Source organism: Vulpes vulpes, chromosome 8 (assembly GCF_048418805.1).
Source record: "Vulpes vulpes isolate BD-2025 chromosome 8, VulVul3, whole genome shotgun sequence".
NCBI classification, from domain to species: Eukaryota; Metazoa; Chordata; class Mammalia; order Carnivora; family Canidae; genus Vulpes; species Vulpes vulpes.
Window position 1 is genome coordinate 3,714,650 of NC_132787.1, and position 18,817 is coordinate 3,733,466.

General features: G+C 40.0%; 1 protein-coding gene across 7 annotated transcripts in view; it reads left to right on the top strand.

Moving 5' to 3' along the window:
* Window positions 1-18,817, top strand: part of TFCP2 (transcription factor CP2) — a 59,399-nt gene that overhangs the window by 22,469 nt on the left and 18,113 nt on the right. For 6 of the 7 annotated variants that reach the window (XM_026000345.2, XM_026000346.2, XM_026000347.2 and 3 more), the window contains exons 2-3: window positions 18,117-18,268; window positions 18,737-18,813. In XM_026000345.2, the coding sequence (XP_025856130.1) occupies window positions 18,117-18,268; window positions 18,737-18,813 (229 nt within the window). Of the gene's footprint in view, window positions 1-857; window positions 953-18,116; window positions 18,269-18,736; window positions 18,814-18,817 lie in introns of all 7 variants that reach the window. The other variant, XM_072765285.1, reaches the window with a different exon arrangement.

Here is an 18,817-nt window from a genome sequence, read left to right on the forward strand (position 1 = left end):
GGGAAAACAATTGCAGTTTGTTGGCTGGAACTTCTGAAAGGGGAACAGAGATGTGGGACATGTAATGAGAGATGAGGTGTGAAAAGGTAAACTGGGTCCACTTTGAAAGACCTTAGGAGCTCAGCTGAGAAATTAGTGCCTTGACATGATTTCTAGGAAGTCATGAAAAGTTGTAAACAGAGTAATGACATTTTAAATTTACATTTTTAAAGGTTACTCTGACTGAAGATTGGAGGATAATGATAAGAAGCTAGTTATCATTCCTGTGAAGGGTTGAAGCTTAGTGAACTGGCTATCTTCTGCTCTGCATATCCTTAGAAATGCAAATCATTTCTTCTATTTACTATCTATAAAAGAAAGGTAGCAAATAACAGTTCTGCTTTGATTACATCATCAGGCCTAATTTGAGATACCTCCTGGGAGTGTGTTGGCCATTTTAGAAGACTTGGCTTTCATCAAACATATGGTCTGAAAGAAGAGCAATTTTCATAAGTCCTACCACTGTGAGCGTGAAGGGGAGGGCGATAGCTAAAGCCTTTTTAAACATTTCATAGGACTAATGCTCTGGGAGTTTTAGGATTTTCCCCAAATGTCATTAGCAGTTAAAAGCCTTAAAAAACCAAAAATCTGGGATCCCTGGGTGGCGCAGCGGATCGGCGCCTGCCTTTGGCCCAGGGCGCGATCCTGGAGACCCGGGATCGAATCCCACGTCGGGCTCCCGGTGCATGGAGCCTGCTTCTCCCTCTGCCTGTGTCTCTGCCTCTCTCTCTCTCTGTCTCTGTGACTATCATAAATAAATAAAAATTTAAAAAAAAAAAAAAAAAAAACCAAAAATCTTTGCTTGTCTTTCACTGCAGGGAGGAATGGAAGATCTGGGAGATTTGGGGGCTTTGAAGCTAGGCTTGGTAGTGGGATGGAATGAGCAAGGCGGAAGAACTCCAAAGGATAGGTGGTGAGTGATACTTACCCATTAAGAGGGAGGGAAGCTGAACTGGAGGGAAAAAAAAAAAAAACAAAACAACTGGTAGACATGTGGACCTAAAAAGAAGCTTTGAGGCTCAGCACCATAAGTGTGGTTTCCCTTGTTGTTTTCCCATGTAGGTCATACTGTGATAGTAATCAGATTTTGAATACTGAAATGGGAGTTCCACTTTATCAAAATTGTCAGTCTTGGAATAAATAACCCATGAATATTGTTGCAGGTTGCCACTCATTACTTAATGGGAAGAGTCAGTAATTCCAAATTTAATAAAAGAGATGGGTATTAATGATGCCACAGGTGATGTTTTCAATTAGCAGTGTTTTAATGAGATTTATAGGCTGCTAAGAGCTAATCCTGTAATGTAGGAAAAAAACTGAGAAAGCAGGCCTATATCTGGCAAATCTCCTGAGATAGGGCTTTGCTGATTCAGATTTCTTTTTTTTCAATTCAGATTTCTTTGATTAAACTTTTAATATCTTACAAGTTTTCTGGAAGTAGATTTGTATCTGACATTGGTCAGATACTTTTCAGCTTCCAAAATAAGGCTTGCAGACAAGTTTGAAGTTAGAACTTTTTAGTTCTTTAGTTTTTAGTTCTTTTTAGTTTTTTAGTGATCTTCTAGGCTAAGGGAAAATAAAAAGTACATTGCTTGTAGAAGTAAAGAAGTAGTAATTTGCAAATAATTCAGCAGAATAGAAATGAGGAAGATTTAGAGACTAGGTAGGGGAAGAGATATTAGCTTCATTTTGGAGTAAACTTTGAGATCTACATAGTGAACAACAACTTTCAAACCGCTGGTCTCTCATAAACTGTGCTGAAGAAATAGAATGGTTTATATCCCTAAGTACTTCTTAAAGTGCTTAAGGAACATTAAGCCCACTATTGAGATCTGGAAAAAAGTTCTAGAAATACTATTTCTAAAGAAAGACTTATCAGATGACCCATATCTGTATCAGGGGCAGTTTTAGCATAAAATCCAGATGTGGTGTTTTTAACTGTTGCTCACTTGGCATTTTATTTTTTATTTTTTTTTATTTTTTATTTTTTTCACTTGGCATTTTAATGTCCTACTCACTGGACAGGCTGCACTCCAGGTTTGAAGTTGGAAGGGAGTAGTGGAGTTAAGCTACTTAGGGCAGAGTTGTATAAAACACCTGCTAGAGATATACTAAAGCCTTTTTGAGTTATATCATTTTTGCTCTAAATTTTAAAATAATTCATTTATGCTTACTTGAGTGTGTGTAATACTGTAAGGACAATGAACTGGAATGCAGGAAAATAATAGGTATTTGTAGAATAATGCAGTATGATTTATTGCTGTGCAGAGATAAACATTTAGACAATGATGCTATACTTTATAAGGGGACCTCATCCATAACCTGATGATTGCTTTGTCATCCTGCCACCTAAAATAGGGCTCAAAGACTATTTGCTGAATATATGGAAATTAAAAAAAGATTAAAGAGATTTACAGATTCAGTGTCAAGCTGAGTATTTTCCCGCTAGTAGTTGGATTTGGTGATAGATATGCATAGACCTGAAGAAATAACCTTTCCTTTAGAGGTGATGTTTCAAGATGGCTCACTGAGAACCTTTAAAATCAGATTTTGGTATAGAGGGATCCCTGGGTGGTGCAGCGGTTTGGCGCCTGCCTTTGGCCCAGGGCGCGAACCTGGAGACCTGGGATCGAATCCCACGTCGGGCTCCCGGTGCATGGAGCCTGCTTCTCCCTCTGCCTCTGTCTCTGCCTCTCTCTCTCTCTCTGTGTGTGACTATCATAAATAAATAAAAATTAAAAAAAAAAAAAGATTTTGGTATAGAGAGGTGGTCATCTTAGATGACATAGAGATCAAACCCATTACATTGGCTTATTAAGACATAGCGCGCATGCAGACATAGCGCGCATGCACACTCACACACATACACACACACAAAAGACATAGCACCAAGTAATTAAGCTCACCATCCATCCCTCCCCCTCCTCGCTTCTGATTTAATTGGCACAGGATATGGCCTGGAAAGAAGTTATGACCACTCCTCTCACCCCCACCATTAATTGTTATTATGTTGTTGAGGTTAACAGCCACTGATATTTATATACCATTTATACAGATCTGACTGCTATAATTTAGTAATTCAGTCTACGAGTTACAGCAGAAGATGACTTAAAAACAATTTTACTTCCAAATATTTTCCAATTTAAAAAGCAGGATTGGGATTGCAATTTTCAATCCAGTCTTCAGTGCGAACATACTGGCCTTTAGATTTAGCAGTGCTCTTCATTGCTTTGCAGTGGAGAGTTATGTGCTGTATGAGTTTAAAAATGAGAGAGCCAAAAGGGAGCTAATAAGAATGAGTGGAGGAAGAGTCACTTTTTTTCTTTTTTAAAAATTATTATTTTTTAAAATTTAATTTCAATTTGCCAACATATAGTATAACACCAGTGCTCATCATATGTACCCTCCTTAATGCCTGTCACCTCCTCTTCAGCAACCCTCAGTTTGTTTCCCAGGGTTAAGAGTCTCTCATGGTTTGTCTTCCTCCATGATTTTTCCCCATTCAGTTTCCCCTGCCTTCCCTTGTGGCCCCTTGCACTATTTCTTATATTCCAAATATGAGTGAAACCATATGATAATTGTCTTTCCTCGATTGACTTATTTCACTCAGCATTATATCCTCCAGTTCCATCTACATTAATATAAATGTTAGGTATTCATCCTCTGATGGTTGAGTAATATTCCATTGTATCCATACACCACATCTTCTTTATCCAGTCATCTGTCAAAAAACATCTCAGCTCCTTCCACAGTTTGGCTCCTATGGACATTGCTGCTATGAACATTGGGGTGCAGGTGTCCCATTGTTTCACCACATTTGTATCTTTGGAGTAAATATCCAGTAGTGCAATTGCTGGGTCATAGGGAAGAGTCACATTTCTGTTGAGTTCATCTGTGTTTACTCTCTATGTGAGTCTATATTTGTTTAATTATCTGTTAAAGTAGATAATATCCTTGTTCTTAAATAGCTGAATGACATTATGATCTGGAAGAGTTGTCTTTTATTGTGTACTTTAAAAAATTTTTTTTTTGTTTTTTTTTTAAGATTTTATTTATTTATTTGAGAGAGAGCGCATAAACCATGGTGGGGAAGTGGCAGGGACGTGGCGGGGACGGGCAGAAAGAGAGGGAGAAACAGACAACCAGCTGAGCAGGGAACCCGACTCGGGGCTTGATCCCATGACCTAAAGGCAGACATTTAACCCACTGAGCCATCAGCCCCTTTGTTAGTTTTTTGAGTACTGATAAAAGGACTGTAAATAAACTTGATTTAATTCAGTACAAAGTTTTAAGGGAAAGATACTCTGGTTGTGGTCAACACTTTAAAAATGAAGTAAAAAGGAAAATACCAAATTGGGCAGCCCAGGTGACTGACTCAGCGGTTTAGCACCGCCTTCAGTCCGGGGTGTGATCCTGGAGACATGGGATCGAGTCCCACATTGGGCTCCCTGCATGGAGCCTGCTTCTCTCTCTCTTTCTCCGTCTCTCATGAATAAATAAATAAAATCTTGAAAATAAAAAGAAAATACCAAATTAATAAGTATTGTTTTATGAAATTTGTTTCAGTTCTGTAGACACATATACTGGGTCTCTCTTTTTTTTTTTTTTTTAGATTTTATTCATTTATTCAAGAGAGTCAGAGAGAGGCAGAGCCAGAGACATAGGCAGAGGGAGAAGCAGGCTCCGTGCAGGGAGCCCGATGCAGGACTCAATCCTGGGATGCCGGAATCACGGCCTGAGCCAAAGGCAGACGTTCAACTACTAAGCCACCCATGTGTCCCTGTACTGGGTCTTAATATAAAAATAACTTACTTGTGGCACCTGAGTGGCACAATGGTTAAGTGTCCGACTCTTGATTTTGGCTCAAGTCATGATCTCAGGGTCATGAGATCCAGCCCCATGTCAGGCCTGCTTAAGATTCTCTCTTCTTCTCCCTCTGTGCCACCCCTCCCCCCATGACTTACTTAATGTAAATGGTATTCAGAAAAATTTGAAAGCCATAGGACTAAAGCATGTGAAAAAGATGGAGGGAAAGAGGTGATTGTCCTATCATTCGCTTAATGGGGCCAGACTGATAACTCTGCACATTTATATTTCTTTCTTTTTCTCATACTGTCTCTCACACTTTGTTTTTTTACCCAGTTGCTTATTCTTTGGATCTGACCATATTGTTCAAATTCTTTACCAGAAGAGTGAAAATAAGTGTTTCATTGGCAGTGTAGTTTTTATGGCATTAATTTTATTTATTTATTTATTTATTTACTTATTTATTTATTTATCTATCTATTTTTATTTTATTTATTTATTATTTAAATATTTAAAATTTGAGTGTAATTGATATACCATAGTATATTAGTTTCAGGTGGGCAACACGATGACTCAACTTCTCTCTCTCTGTTTATGCTGTGCTCACCACAAGTGTAGCTGCCATCTGTTCACCATACAGTGCTAATACAACATTATTGAATGTATTCCCTATGCTGTGCCTTTTATTCCTGTGACTTATTCATTCCATAACTGGATGCCTGTATCTACCACTCCCCTTCACCCATTTTGACCCTCCCTTTGCTCCCTCCTTCCCTCTGGCAACCATCAGTTTGTTCTCTCTAGGTCTGATTCTGTTTTTTGTTTATTCATTTGTTTTTTAGATTCTAGGTATATGTGAAGTCATATGGTATTAGTCTTTCTCAGGCTGACTTATTTCACTTAGCATAATACCTTCTAGGTCCATCCATATTGTCACAAATGGTAAGATCTCATCCCTTTTGATGACTGAATAATATTCCATCGTGTCTGTATACCACCTCTTCCTTATCCATTCATCTATCGATAGACACTTAGGTTGCTTTCTTGGCTATTGTAAATACTGCAATATACACAGGGGTGCACATATCTTTTCAAATCAGTGTTTTAGTTTTCTTTGGGTAAATACCTCGTACTGGAATTATTGGATTGTTTTATTTTTATTTTTTAAAGATTTTATTTATTTATTCATGAGAGGCACACACACAGAGAGAGAGAGAGGCAGAGACACAGGCAGAGGGAGAAGCAGGCTCCATGCAAGGAGCCCAATGTGGGACTCGATCCCGGGTCTTCAGGATCACACCTTGGGCTGCAGGCAGCACTAAACCACTGCGCCACTGGGGCTGCCCTATTGGATTGTTTTAAAAGGTAATTTAAGTGATTGGAGTTGTCATACTGTATTCTGAGGTGGTTGTGTGATATGTTGTTTATTTTTCCTGAAATACCATAGAGTGCCTTTTGGAATGTACCTTTTTTCCCTGTGTGTGTGAGTTTTTTTAATATTTCTTTTCTTTTTTTAAGATTTTATTCATTTATTCATGAAAGACAGAGAGAGGCAGAGATTTAGGCAGAGGGAGAAGCAGGCTCCCTGTGGGGAACCTGCTGCAGGATTCAATTCCGGAACCCTGAGACCATGCCCTGAGCTGAAGGCAGACACTTAACCACTGAGCCACCCAGTCGTCCCTAATATTTCTTCTAAATAAGTATGATTTAATATCTTTATGTATTCACCACAACTATTAAGTTTGGCTGTAAAGAATTCTTTTTTTTTTTTTTTTTTTTAGATTTTATTTATTTGAGAGAGAGCGTGCGCGCACAGAAGGGGGAGGAGCAGAGGAAGAAGGAAAGGGAGAAACAGGCTCCCCACTGAGTGCAGAGCCCTACAAAGGGTTCAATCCCAGGACCCTGGCATCAAAACCTGAGCTGAAATCAGACACTTAGCTGACTGAGCCACCCAGGTGCTCTAAGAATTCTTTAAAAACATTGGAACAGGGCAGCCCTGGTGGTGCAGCAGTTTAGCGCCGCCTGCAGCCCAGGATGTGATCCTGGAGACCAGGGATCAAGTCCCACATCGGGCTCCTTGCATGGAGCCTGCTTCTCTCTCTGCCTGTGTCTCTGCCTCTCTCTCTCTCTCTTTCTCATGAATAAATAATAAATAAATAAATAAATAAATCTTTTAAAAAATAAATAAAAAAATAAAAACATTGGAACAGGAACTATTCCTCTTACTACTTAACAGACCACCCCCAAAATGTAGTCACTTGAAACAACAATTTATGATTTCTTACGAATCTGCATATTGATCTGCTTCATGTGGTGTCAGGTGAGGATGCAGTCATCTGGCGACCTGGGCTGAAACATCCACGGTGGCTCATTCACATGTCTAATGTTGGGGCTCTGCTGGGACACTGGGCTGGCTGGCTGTCTCTTTCCACATAGCCTTAAGGCCTCTCCCTCTGCACTTAGCCACTCCATATGGTCTCTCCAGCAGGGTAGCCAGATTTCTTACCTGGCGATTTAAGGTTCCTCAAAACACAAACGTGAAAGCTAACTATCCATCTTAAAGATCATTCCCGGATGCCTGGGTGGTTAAGCTCAGTCGGTTAGGTGTCCAACTCTTGTTGATTTCTGCTCGGGTCATGATCTCACAGTCATGAGATCCAGCCCTCAGTCTGGCTCCATGCTCAGTGTGGAGTTTGCCTGAGATTCTTTCTCCCTCTCCCTCTGTCCTGACCATCCTCACCCCCGCCTGTGTATGTGTGCCTGCGCTCTCAAAATACATCTTTTTTTTTTTTTTTATTTATGATAGTCACAGAGAGAGAGAGAGAGGGGCAGAGACACAGGCAGAGGGAGAGGCAGGCTCCATGCACCGGGAGCCCGACGTGGGATTCGATCCCGGGTCTCCAGGATCGCGCCCTGGGCCAAAGGCAAGCGCCAAACCACTGCGCCACCCAGGGATCCCTCAAAATACATCTTTTTAAAAAAGTTCTTTCTCGTCCACACCCTCTGCCCCCTCCCCATTAGAAGAAAACCAAAAACAAAAAAACAAGGCCACATTTGAATCATCTAGATTTCATTTATTTTCCTTTTTCCCCCAAGCTCTTTGTTTAGCATTTGCTCTTCCATAGGTGGGAAGTGTCTAGCAACTATTTAGATGCAAGTTAAGCATAAATGGAAAAGAACTTAGTAAATTGAAATGGGAGGAGAAGTGAATACAGGATGGGGAATAGATGATGTCATAAACTGCATTAAAAAATCATAAGAACTAAAAAGATGTGCCATTCATTGCCTATTACTGAAACATGGAAGACCGAAGGAAGGGGAAATAAAAGAATAAAAGAGGAAAGTAATTTTATTTTAAAAAATTGATATGGGGATCCCTGGGTGGCGCAGCGGTTTGGCGCCTGCCTTTGGCCCGGGGCGCGATCCGGGAGACCCTGGATTGAATCCCACGTCGGGCTCCCGGTGCATGGAGCCTGCTTCTCCCTCTGCCTGTGTCTCTGCCTCTCTCTCTGTGTGTGTGACTATCATAAATAAAAAAAAAAAAAAAAAAAAAAAAAAAAAAATTAAAAAAATTGATATGTAGTTTTTAGTAGGTACTCAATAAATATTTGAATGAATGATTGAAGTTTTCTTTTTAAAAAGGGAGTTGCCAGTACCTCAGGGTACCTCAGGACACTTGTATTCCACTTACTCAGCTAGTTATACATAGTTTAGCAGCATGTATTTTTTTTTTTTTTAGACTTTTTAAAAAAGATTTTATTTATTCATGAGACAGAGAGAGAGAGAGAGGCAGAGACAAAGGCAGAGGGAGAAGCAGGCTCCATGCAAGGAGCCTGATGTGGGACTCGATCCCCGGTCTCCAGGATCAGGCCCTGGGCTGCAGGCAGCGCTAAACTGCTGAGCCACCTGGGCTGCCCCTTTTTTAGATTTTTAAAAAAATTTATTTATTCGTGAGAGGCAGAGACACAGGCAGAGGGAGAAGCAGGCTCCCAGCAGGGAACCCGATGCAGGACTGGATCCCAGGACCCAGGGGTCATGCCCCGAGCCAAAGGCAGATGCCCAACTGCTGAGCCACCCAGGTGTCCCTAGCAGAATGTATTCTGAGAGCACAGTTCATTAAAATCACCTTTGGCTAAATAAGATGTAGACTTTTTCTAAGAATTAAAAACCTTTTTATGTTTTGATATTAACTGAGAATACTGTTTTTAGAAATTATGTTAGAGAAAACTACAGTGATGAGTCTTTTGGATTTGGTATACAGAAAGTTTTGCATGCCTAGATGTTGTTCATGCCTTTATTACGATTTGGTTAGTCCTTGTTTTGTCACGGCAGATACACAAAGGTCGAAATGAAATTTTAAAAAAGCATAGACAGGTTTACAAGCCATTTGGTCTTGCCAATAATATATAGGCTTGTATAGTTATCATTTGCCTGCCACCTTCTATAGCAGATGCTGTAGAATATACTTTTGACTATAATCACAAGGAAATGGTGATATTTCCTGCCTACTAGAGGCTACTGTATGCCAATTAGTACTTCCTAATAATATGTAGGATCCTTAGGATTATCCCAGTGCAGTTTCAAAGACCCGAACAGACTCAAAACATTAATTCTTTTTAGAATAATAAAATTATAGAGTTGATTTGGAGGGCATATATTTTTTTTTTATTTAATTTTTTAAAGACTATTCATGAGAGAGAGATACAGAGAGAGGCAGAGACACAGACAGAGGGAGAAGCAGGCTCCATGCAGGGAGCCTGATGCGGGACTCGACCCCATGACCCCGGTATCATACCCTGACCCAAAGGCAGATGCTCAACCCCTGAGCCACCCAGGCGCCACGGAGGGCAATTTTTAAAGGTCAACTTGTCCAATCCTGAACTGATAATTAATTCCCTTTCTGGAGCAGACCGAACAAGACTTTGCTTCAGACAAACATCCTCATTTCCTTCACTTACTCTTCAAATGGCATGACTCTAGGTCTCCTCACTTATTCTTTTCTTAGATTTTTAAAGTCCTCTTTCTTTTTTTTAAAGATTTTACTTTTATTTCTGAGAGAGGGAGAGAGCATTTATTTTTATTTCTGAGAGAGGGAGAGAGCAGGGGGAAGAGCAGAGGGAGAAGGACAAGCAGGTTCCATGCTAAGTGCAGAGCTCATTGTGGGGCTTGATCCCACAATCCTGAGATCATGACCTGACATGAAACCAAGAGTCAAATGTTTGATGAGCCACCGAGGCACCCCTTAAAGTACTCTTTTTAAGTTCTACACTCAGAACTAAGCCCAGTGCTCAAGCGTAGTCTGATTTGCATAGAGAAGAATGTCATTTCCCTTATCAGACTTTGTTTTTAATGAAACCTATCAGCATTTTTGGCTGCCATTGTTATACCTTTTGTCTCATTGAAATAGAATTTTTTTTAAAGATTTTATTTATTTATTCATTAGAGTCACAAACAGAGAAGCAGAGACACAAGCAGAGGGAGAAACAGGCTCTATGCAGGGAGCCTGACGCAGGACTCGATCCTAGCACCCCGGGATCACGCCCTGAGCCAAAGGCAGACTCTCAACCGCTGAGCCACCCAGGTGTCCCTGAAATAGACTTTTTAAACCCCTAGTCTATCTCACATGTATTGGGACATTTTGCTGTTCTAAGTGCGTGATGTTATATTTATCCTTATTAAATCTTACCTCCTGTTCCAGCCAATTAGGATTACTTTATTTTTTTTTTTAAGATTTTATTTTTATTTATTTATGAGAGCCAGAGAGAGAGAGAGAGGCAGAGACACAGGCAGAGGGAGAAGCAGGCTCCATGCCAGGAGCCCGACGCGGGACTCAGTCCTGGGACTTCAGGATCATACCCTGGGTTGAAGGCGCCAAACCACTGAGCCACCTAGGGATCCCCCAATTAGGATTACTTTAAAAGTTGATTCTATAATACAGGATATTTGCTTTCTCATCCTATCATTTATATATTCGGCCATCATCCTCTTCAATGTCCTTATTCAAGTCATTTTATTTTTAAATGTTATTTATTTCAAGATTTTATTTACCTGAGAGGGGGAGTAGGAGGGAGGAACAGAAGGAGAAGGAGAAGCAAACCCCCAGCTGATCAGGGCGCCAGACTCAGGCTCAATCGCCAGACTCCTGGATCATGACCTGAGTCAAAGGCAGACACTTAACTGAGCCACCCAGGCGCCCCATCCAAGTTATTTTTTAAAATGTTGCAGAGGACAGATTTCTTTAGGGTCTTGTGCCATACTACTAAACTTTCTAGACTTACTTGCACTCTTTAGGTATGGTTGTATAGTGATCTATGAAGCCACTTAACTATTACAAAATTCATGTTTTTCACCTCGAAAATCTAGAAATATTTATGTTTACATTATTCCTTCGTCACACTATATTAAGAAAAGGAAAATGAGTTAGTTTGGTTATGGCTCCTAGTGATCCCTGTGTCCTTCCCAAATACAGTTAATATGTTAGTGTATTGGGATGCCTGCGTGGCTCAGTGGTTGAGCATCTGCCTTTGGTCCAGGGTGTGATCCTAGAGTCCCAGGATCTAGTCCTGCATCGGGCTCCCTGCATGGAGCCTGCTTCTTTTCTGCTTATGTCTCTGCCTCTGTCTCTGGGTCTCTTATGAATAAATAAATAAAATCTTAAAAAAATATATGTTAGTCTATTAATTAGTAGTAATATGCTATTTACATCAAAGGGTAGACCTGTGCTGCCTTTATACTTTTTATTTTTTAAGATTTTATTTATTTATTTGACAGAGAGAGGGAATGAGTGCATATGCACAAGCAGGGGGAGCAATAGAGGGAGAAGGAGAAGCAGGCTCTCCACTGAGCTGGAAGCCTGATGCAGGGCTGGATCCCAGGACCCTGGGACCATGACCTGAGCTGAAGGCAGACACTTAACCGACTGAGACACCTAGGTACCCCTTCTTCATACTTTTTAAGTCTCAGCACATTCTGGGCTTCAGCTCCAGCTTCTTATATATATCAATGCCACTTTTTAAATTTTCTTTCCAGGGATCCCTGGGTGGCACAGCGGTTTGGCGCCTGCCTTTGGCCCAGGGCGCGATCCTGGAGACCCAGGATCCCGGTGCATGGGGCCTGCTTCTCCCTCTGCCTGTGTCTCTGCCTCTCTCTCTCTCTCTCTCTCTCTCTCTCTCTCTCTGTGACTATCATAAATAAAAAATAAATAAATAAATGAAGTTTCTTTCCTTTTATATATATTTTTCTTGAGCGTGTACTTTAAATTCTGAGCTGATGGTGAGCTTTCCTGTTAGCTTCAGCCTCTTTAGGTACCTCCCCTCTTTTTTCTCTCTATCTCAGATAATGTGAGATTAGCAAAATTTCATCCTTGAGATCCTCAATCCTGTTGTCTCTCCTTTTATTATCTCGGGCCATGGGCTTGGGTCCTGTTGTCACTGTTTTCTGAAGCCTGTTCTCTAAGAGATTAGGAACCACCTCTGGCTGTGTTCTTTATTCTTTTTACCTATCTGGCTTGGCTACTTCCTTTTCAGGCTCCCACCACTTCCTCTTTTCTGATCGGTTCTTCTTCGTCAAATTCAGTTCAGAATTAAAATTCCACTCATTTCTCCTGCCTTCTGGGTGATAGAATAATTAGCAAGGCAATTTAAAAAAAAAAAAAAAGAGTTTTTATTTATTTATGAGGGAGAGCGTCTGCACAGGAGCAGGGGGAGTGACAGAGAAAGAGGGAGAAGCAGACTCCTGGAACAGACAGCCTGATGCAGAGTCCTGGGATCACGACCCAAGCTGAAGGCAGATGTTTAACCAACTGAGCCACCCAGGCGCCCCAAGGCAATATTTTAAAAAAGATGTATTTATTTATAGATTTATTTATTTATAATTTATTGTTATTTATCTAAATATATTTATTTTAGAGAGCCTCGGGAGGGGCGGGGGGGGGGAAGGAGGGAGAAAAGCAGAGAAGCAGACTCCTTGCTGAACCCAATATAGGGCTCAATCTTACAACCCTGAGATCATGACCTGAGCCAAAATAAAAAATCAGCTGCTTAATTGACTAAGCCACCTAGACACCCTGAAGGCAGTTTTTTTAGAGGGGAGGGTAGACGAGGGGTTGGAGAGGGAGAGAGAGAATCCCAAGCAGGCTCCATATCCAGTGCGGAGGGGGGCTTAGTCTCACAACCCTGAGATCATGACCTCAGCTGAAGCCAAGAGTCAGACACTTAACCAACTGAGCCATCCAGGCACCCTAGCAAGGTAATTTTTAGTTTTTTTATTCTTTTTTTTAAAGATTTTATTTATTTATTCATGAGAGATACAGAGAGAGAGGCAGAGACACAGGCAGAGGGAGAAGCAGGCTTCTCACAGGGAGCCTGATGCGGGACTCTATCCCCAGTCTAGAATCACACCCTGAGCCACCCAGGCATCCTGACAATTTTTAAATTATTATATATGGTGCTTTTTAGTTGAATGAGATTTTTCAATTTATTACTTTTTGTGACAGAGGGCTCCTACCAGAAAGTACTCTTATTTTACCATTACTCAGTAGTAAGGACATCTCACTGGCTTTGTGTTGAAACTTGCAGGACCGTCTCTTCTTACCAGGTCTCCCTGGTCTGCCCTTCTAACCTTCCCACAAATCTTCCCAAAGCAAGAGAGGAAATTATGCTGCTTTCCTCTCTTTTTTCAAGGTGTTCTGACTGGTTATTTACTGGATTTTTTTTCTTTTGAAGTTGACCTTAGAGTAGAATGTAGCTTCTCTAGTTCTTGCCCTTTCACCCTGGGACTGACTTAGGGGTATTGATGTGTTTTGTTTCAGGTGTTTTCTTTTCATCTTGGTGGAGCTAAATGAGGGAATAAATGAGGGAAGTTAGAAGTTCAGGACCTCATATTATGCCAAGTTAGGTTGTCCATAGCATCAAAGAAAACGGAAACTATCTATTTGCTTCTCTTATGTAAGGTAGAGCTCATCAAACCTTTCCCTCTCCCTTCTTAGGCTCTCTAAGAGAGGGCATTCAGCAGATGGTAGGCCTGAGGAAAATGTTAAGTAAGTTCGTACTTAGTTTTGAATTGGTACAGACCTTTCAGAGGCTGCCGTGTCTCAGAAGAGTGATTTATGGCTCAGGAGACCATGAAGCGGCTCTTTATGGAATCCCAGTTACATACAGGAAAGATCACTCCTGATTATGCTAATTGTTCCTCTGTTACCTTCACTCAGATGCTTTCTGGTGTTTCCACTCGTGGTGTGAATTTACACTTGGCAATGCACATTTTTAACATATACTCAACTTATCTTTTTATCAGGTGAGATTTCTGTACCTTATTTTTTTTTATTTTTTATTTTTTAATTTATGATAGTCACACACACACAGAGAGAGAGAGAGAGAGAGAGAGAGGCAGAGACATAGGCAGAGGGAGAAGCAGGCTCCATGCACCGGGAGCCCGATGTGGGATTCAATCCCGGGTCTCCAGGATCGTGCCCTGGGCCGAAGGCAGGCGCTAAACCGCTGCGCCACCCAGGGATCCCCTGTACCTTATATTTGATCAGAGATATGGTGAGGTATCAGACTCCAAAATGATCATGGTGTACTAGTGCTGAGTGTTCTGGAGAATGCAAGCAAAATTATAAATCACATCCACAAATACTTGCTTAGTACAGAAAAATTACTCCTTCAAATAGCTTATGTTTCATTGAAATGAATTAAATACATGAAGCAGGGGTGCCCGACTGGCTCAGTCGGTGGAGCATGCAACACTTGATCTCAGGTTTGTGAGTTCAAGCCCCATATTGGGTGTAAAGATTACTTAGAATACATGAAGTGGGATCCCTGGGTGGTGCAGCGGTTTAGCGCCTGCCTTTGGCTCAGGGCGCGATCCTGGAGACCTGGGATCGAATCCCACGTCAAGCTCCCGGTGCATGGAGCCTGCTTCTCCCTCTGCCTGTGTCTCTGCCTGTCTCTCTCTCTCTCTCTCTCTCTGTGACTATCATAAATAAATAAAAATTAAAAAAAAAAAAAAAAAGAATACATGAAGCAATTGGAGAATGTAATAAAATGCCAAGTTATACATTGGTACCAACTACTTAGACTCCACCACAGTGGGTTTTCCTAATCAATGCTCAGTTTACCTCTAAGAAGGAGCAGACTTTTGCATTTCCAAAATTGTTGCTTACTTAATCTGTTACTGTTTTGCTATAGACAGAGTCCTAGCGCTGTGTTCACCAGTGTGACCTTTAGCCTCTGTCCCTAGGAATGTGAAACTGAATGGTACTCTTGCTCCCACAGCAAGGTAAAAGAAATGTAGTGTAGCAAGAACATGAGTAACTCAAATATATTTGAGGTTTCGGAATCTTAATATCTCTGATGAGAATATAAAATTTTGTGTATTTAGTTTGCCTGTTTTGAGTGAGTTAATTTTAGGGGTAACTTTTAGAATACATTTAAAAATTTTCAGCATGAAATGACAGTCCTTTGGTTAGTCATGAGGGATTAGATGTAAAGCCACATTATATTGAGAAGACTAGGGGCTATTGCTGTGTATTAGCCTTGCAAGGTAGTAATATTTGAGAAGAAGAAAAAAATGCCCTACACTCTAAAAGGTTGAGCTGTTGCTATGTTGCAAAATCCAATTTGCCTTGATTCCCGATAATCTTCATTAATCTTTCAAGGAATCATCAGATGTGTGTATTTGAGAATGATATGTATTGAGATACTTATTGAGCATGATAGGACAACAAAGTCTCCCAAACATCATGTTTCTGAAGTTTTGTAGTGTTTTGCTTTATTTTCTGTACTATTTGTTGTGAGAGCATTGGTAGCTTCCTCATTTTGAGAAGTGGAAGAACTGGGTTGGAGTACTTTTTTAGAAAACCCAGTATTTCTCAAAGGATCAGTAGTATGTTTCACTTGACATTAATATGGGCAGAAAAAAGGATTCTTCACATTCTCCCTTCAACCCCAACTCTTTGAGCAAAGCATATATACCTCCAGACCTCAGGGAGAGGAAAGCACCCTTTGTTTTTCTAGCCTTTGAAATACTTTTTAGCAACAAGAAACCTCTGTTCATAAAAACTGGTTTGCGGGACGCCTGGGTGGCAGTGGTTTAGCGCCTGCCTTTGGCCCAGGGCATGATCCTGGAGTCCCGGGATTGAGTCCCACATAGGGCTCCCCTCTGCCTATGTCTCTGCCTCTCTCTCTCTCTCTGACTCTCAAGAATAAATAAATAAAATCTTAAAAAAAAAAAAAAACTGGTTTGCATCTTGGGTGCCCTGATTCAACTAATAACATGTAGTCTTGCTATTTAGACATCAGCAGAAAGAGGAATATCTTTTCTCTTCCCTCTCCACTCCTCTTTTTCTTTTTTTTTTTTTTTTTAAGCATTTATGCCATTACATTTTCATTACTCCTTTGTGGATTTGTTAGGACAATAGTCAGAACATTTTCTGCTTATTTTTTTCTCCAATAAGAATTTAAAATGTCTCTAAGATTTACATGAGTTCAGCCATTTTCTTTTCAATGGTTGTTTTTACCTGAATGTCATAATTCCATACCTTTTGGGGAGAATGCATATTGCTGAGAATGCATATAAAGAATTGCTGTGTAACCTACACACTTAGCATTGTATAGAACATTTTCATCTCCCCAGAAAGTTCCCTTGTATATTTTCTAAGTCAATCTCTGCCCTGTCGGGAAACCACTGTTCTCCTTGGTTTTGCCTATTTTAGAACATCATATAAATGGAATTGTACATTATATATTCTTATTGTCTAGCTTCTTTTGTTCAGTATTATGTCTGTGAGATTCATCCATGTTGTTGCATTCCTTCAGTTTTGCTGACTGCTGGTATTCCATTGTATGAATATACCACAGTTTGTGCATCTAGTTTTCTTAATTATAAACGTTTGGATTCTTTCCAATTTTTGCTTTTATGCCATATGCAGTTGTGTACAAGCCTTGAGTGGACTTATAATTTCATTTCTCTTGAATAGGTATCTATGAGTAGAATCACTGGATCAAAGGGCAGGTAGATGTTTACTATTATAAGAAACAGCCAAATCTTTTTCTAAATTGCTTTTGTTATTTTATTTTATTTTTTTATTTTTTGCTTTTGTTACTTTAAATGCCTCCTGGCAAAGAACAGGAGTTCTGGTTGCTCCATCCACATCCTTGCCAACATTTGGGTTGTCATTCTTTTTAACTTTAGTAGTTCTAGTGAATACATACACAAGTTCTTTACAGTTAATTAAAACAGATTTTATTTTGAGAATTTTGTGGCATGTCTTGAGATAATTGGAAATACTCTTTAATTTGGTACATCTCTTAAGATTCTTTTAAAGTCTGGTCTGGGACAAATATTGATCACAACAGTAGGTCTCCAGAAGAGGGCCCAGGATATTCTTTCCCACTAATCCATGACTAGAGTTTATGAGGAAAAATTATTATTAATCCTGTACATCAATTTTAGTCCCTTATGGTTTCCAAAATACTTACTCTAGACCAGCAAATGTGATTTCCCATTTTATAGATGAAGGAATGAAGACTAGAGAGCTTGTCTAAGATTTGCTTAAGGCTTTTAGGGACTGAAACACAGCACTTTTAGTTAGTTGTATTGCACAGAATGTAAGCTGATCTTGAAATATATCCTGGTCGTTGATTTGTCATTTTCAAGTGGCTCCTAGGAATTAATTCTGAGTCTTGTTTTAGTCCTCACATAGATCAGCTAATAGGGTTATAAAGATAACTGCAGTTGGTGCCTTTAAAAAAATTATTATTATTTTATTTTATTTTTAAAGATTTTATTTATTTATTCACGGGAGACACAGAGAGAAAGAGAGAGAGAGGCAGAGACACAGGCAGAGGGAGAAGCAGGCTCCCTGAGGGGAGCCCAATGTGGGACTCGATCTCAGGACTTAGGGATCACTCCCTGAGCCAGGGGCAGATGCTCAACCACTGAGCTACCCAGGGGTCCCTAGTTGGTGCCTTTCTAAGAACAAATACATTACTGAGTGTCTGAAATTGACATTTTGGAACTCTGCATGTAATTTTCAGAGCCCTTTTAGGAACCCCTGTCTAAATGGCTTTAGCAGTGAATATTTGTCATTGTCCACATTGTTATGGTGAGGGGGATAGCACAGCAGGTAATCTGAACTGAATGGGAAGAAACTTTATCAAAGTGAGTAATGTTTATACTTTTCCAAAGCAAATTGCAGTTAAATTGTGTCAACATAAATCCACTTTTGCACCACTGTCAGATGTTAACCTAAGTTGTTTGCTTTATTTCAGTGATGTCCTTGCATTGCCCATTTTTAAGCAAGAAGAATCAAGTTTGCCCCCTGATAATGAGAATAAAATCCTGCCTTTTCAGTATGTGCTTTGTGCTGCCACCTCTCCAGCTGTGAAACTCCACGATGAAACTCTGACGTATCTCAATCAAGGTTAGATACTTCCTTATTTGTTAGTGTTATTGAAGATCTGCTGGATTGATGATATTTTATTAGGTATACTTATATGTAAAAAGTACATCTTTCTAGTGTGACCATTTAATGTCATATTTGATGTGTATTACTACCTTCTTTTGTGTACCTGCCCGTTTTTAGTTCCTATCTCCCTCTTTCGATCCTGACCCAGCTCTATTGACCAGTTGTGTGACCTTGGACAAGCTACTTAAACTCTTTACATTTCAATTCTTTTATCTGTAAAAGTGAGATTGATAATAGTTTTGAGAATTGTATCATTAATGATATAATATATGAAAACACTTAGCACTGTTCTTGGCACATAGTAAAGGATTATAGTTGTTACTAATACTAATAATATTATACTCTTGTATATTCAGCCAGCTGAATTTTATTCTTTCTGAATCTGAATCTATGAATATAATATGTAGTTACTTTTTCTTCCAGGACAGTCTTATGAAATTCGTATGCTAGACAATAGGAAACTTGGAGAACTTCCAGAAATTAATGGCAAGTTGGTGAAGGTAA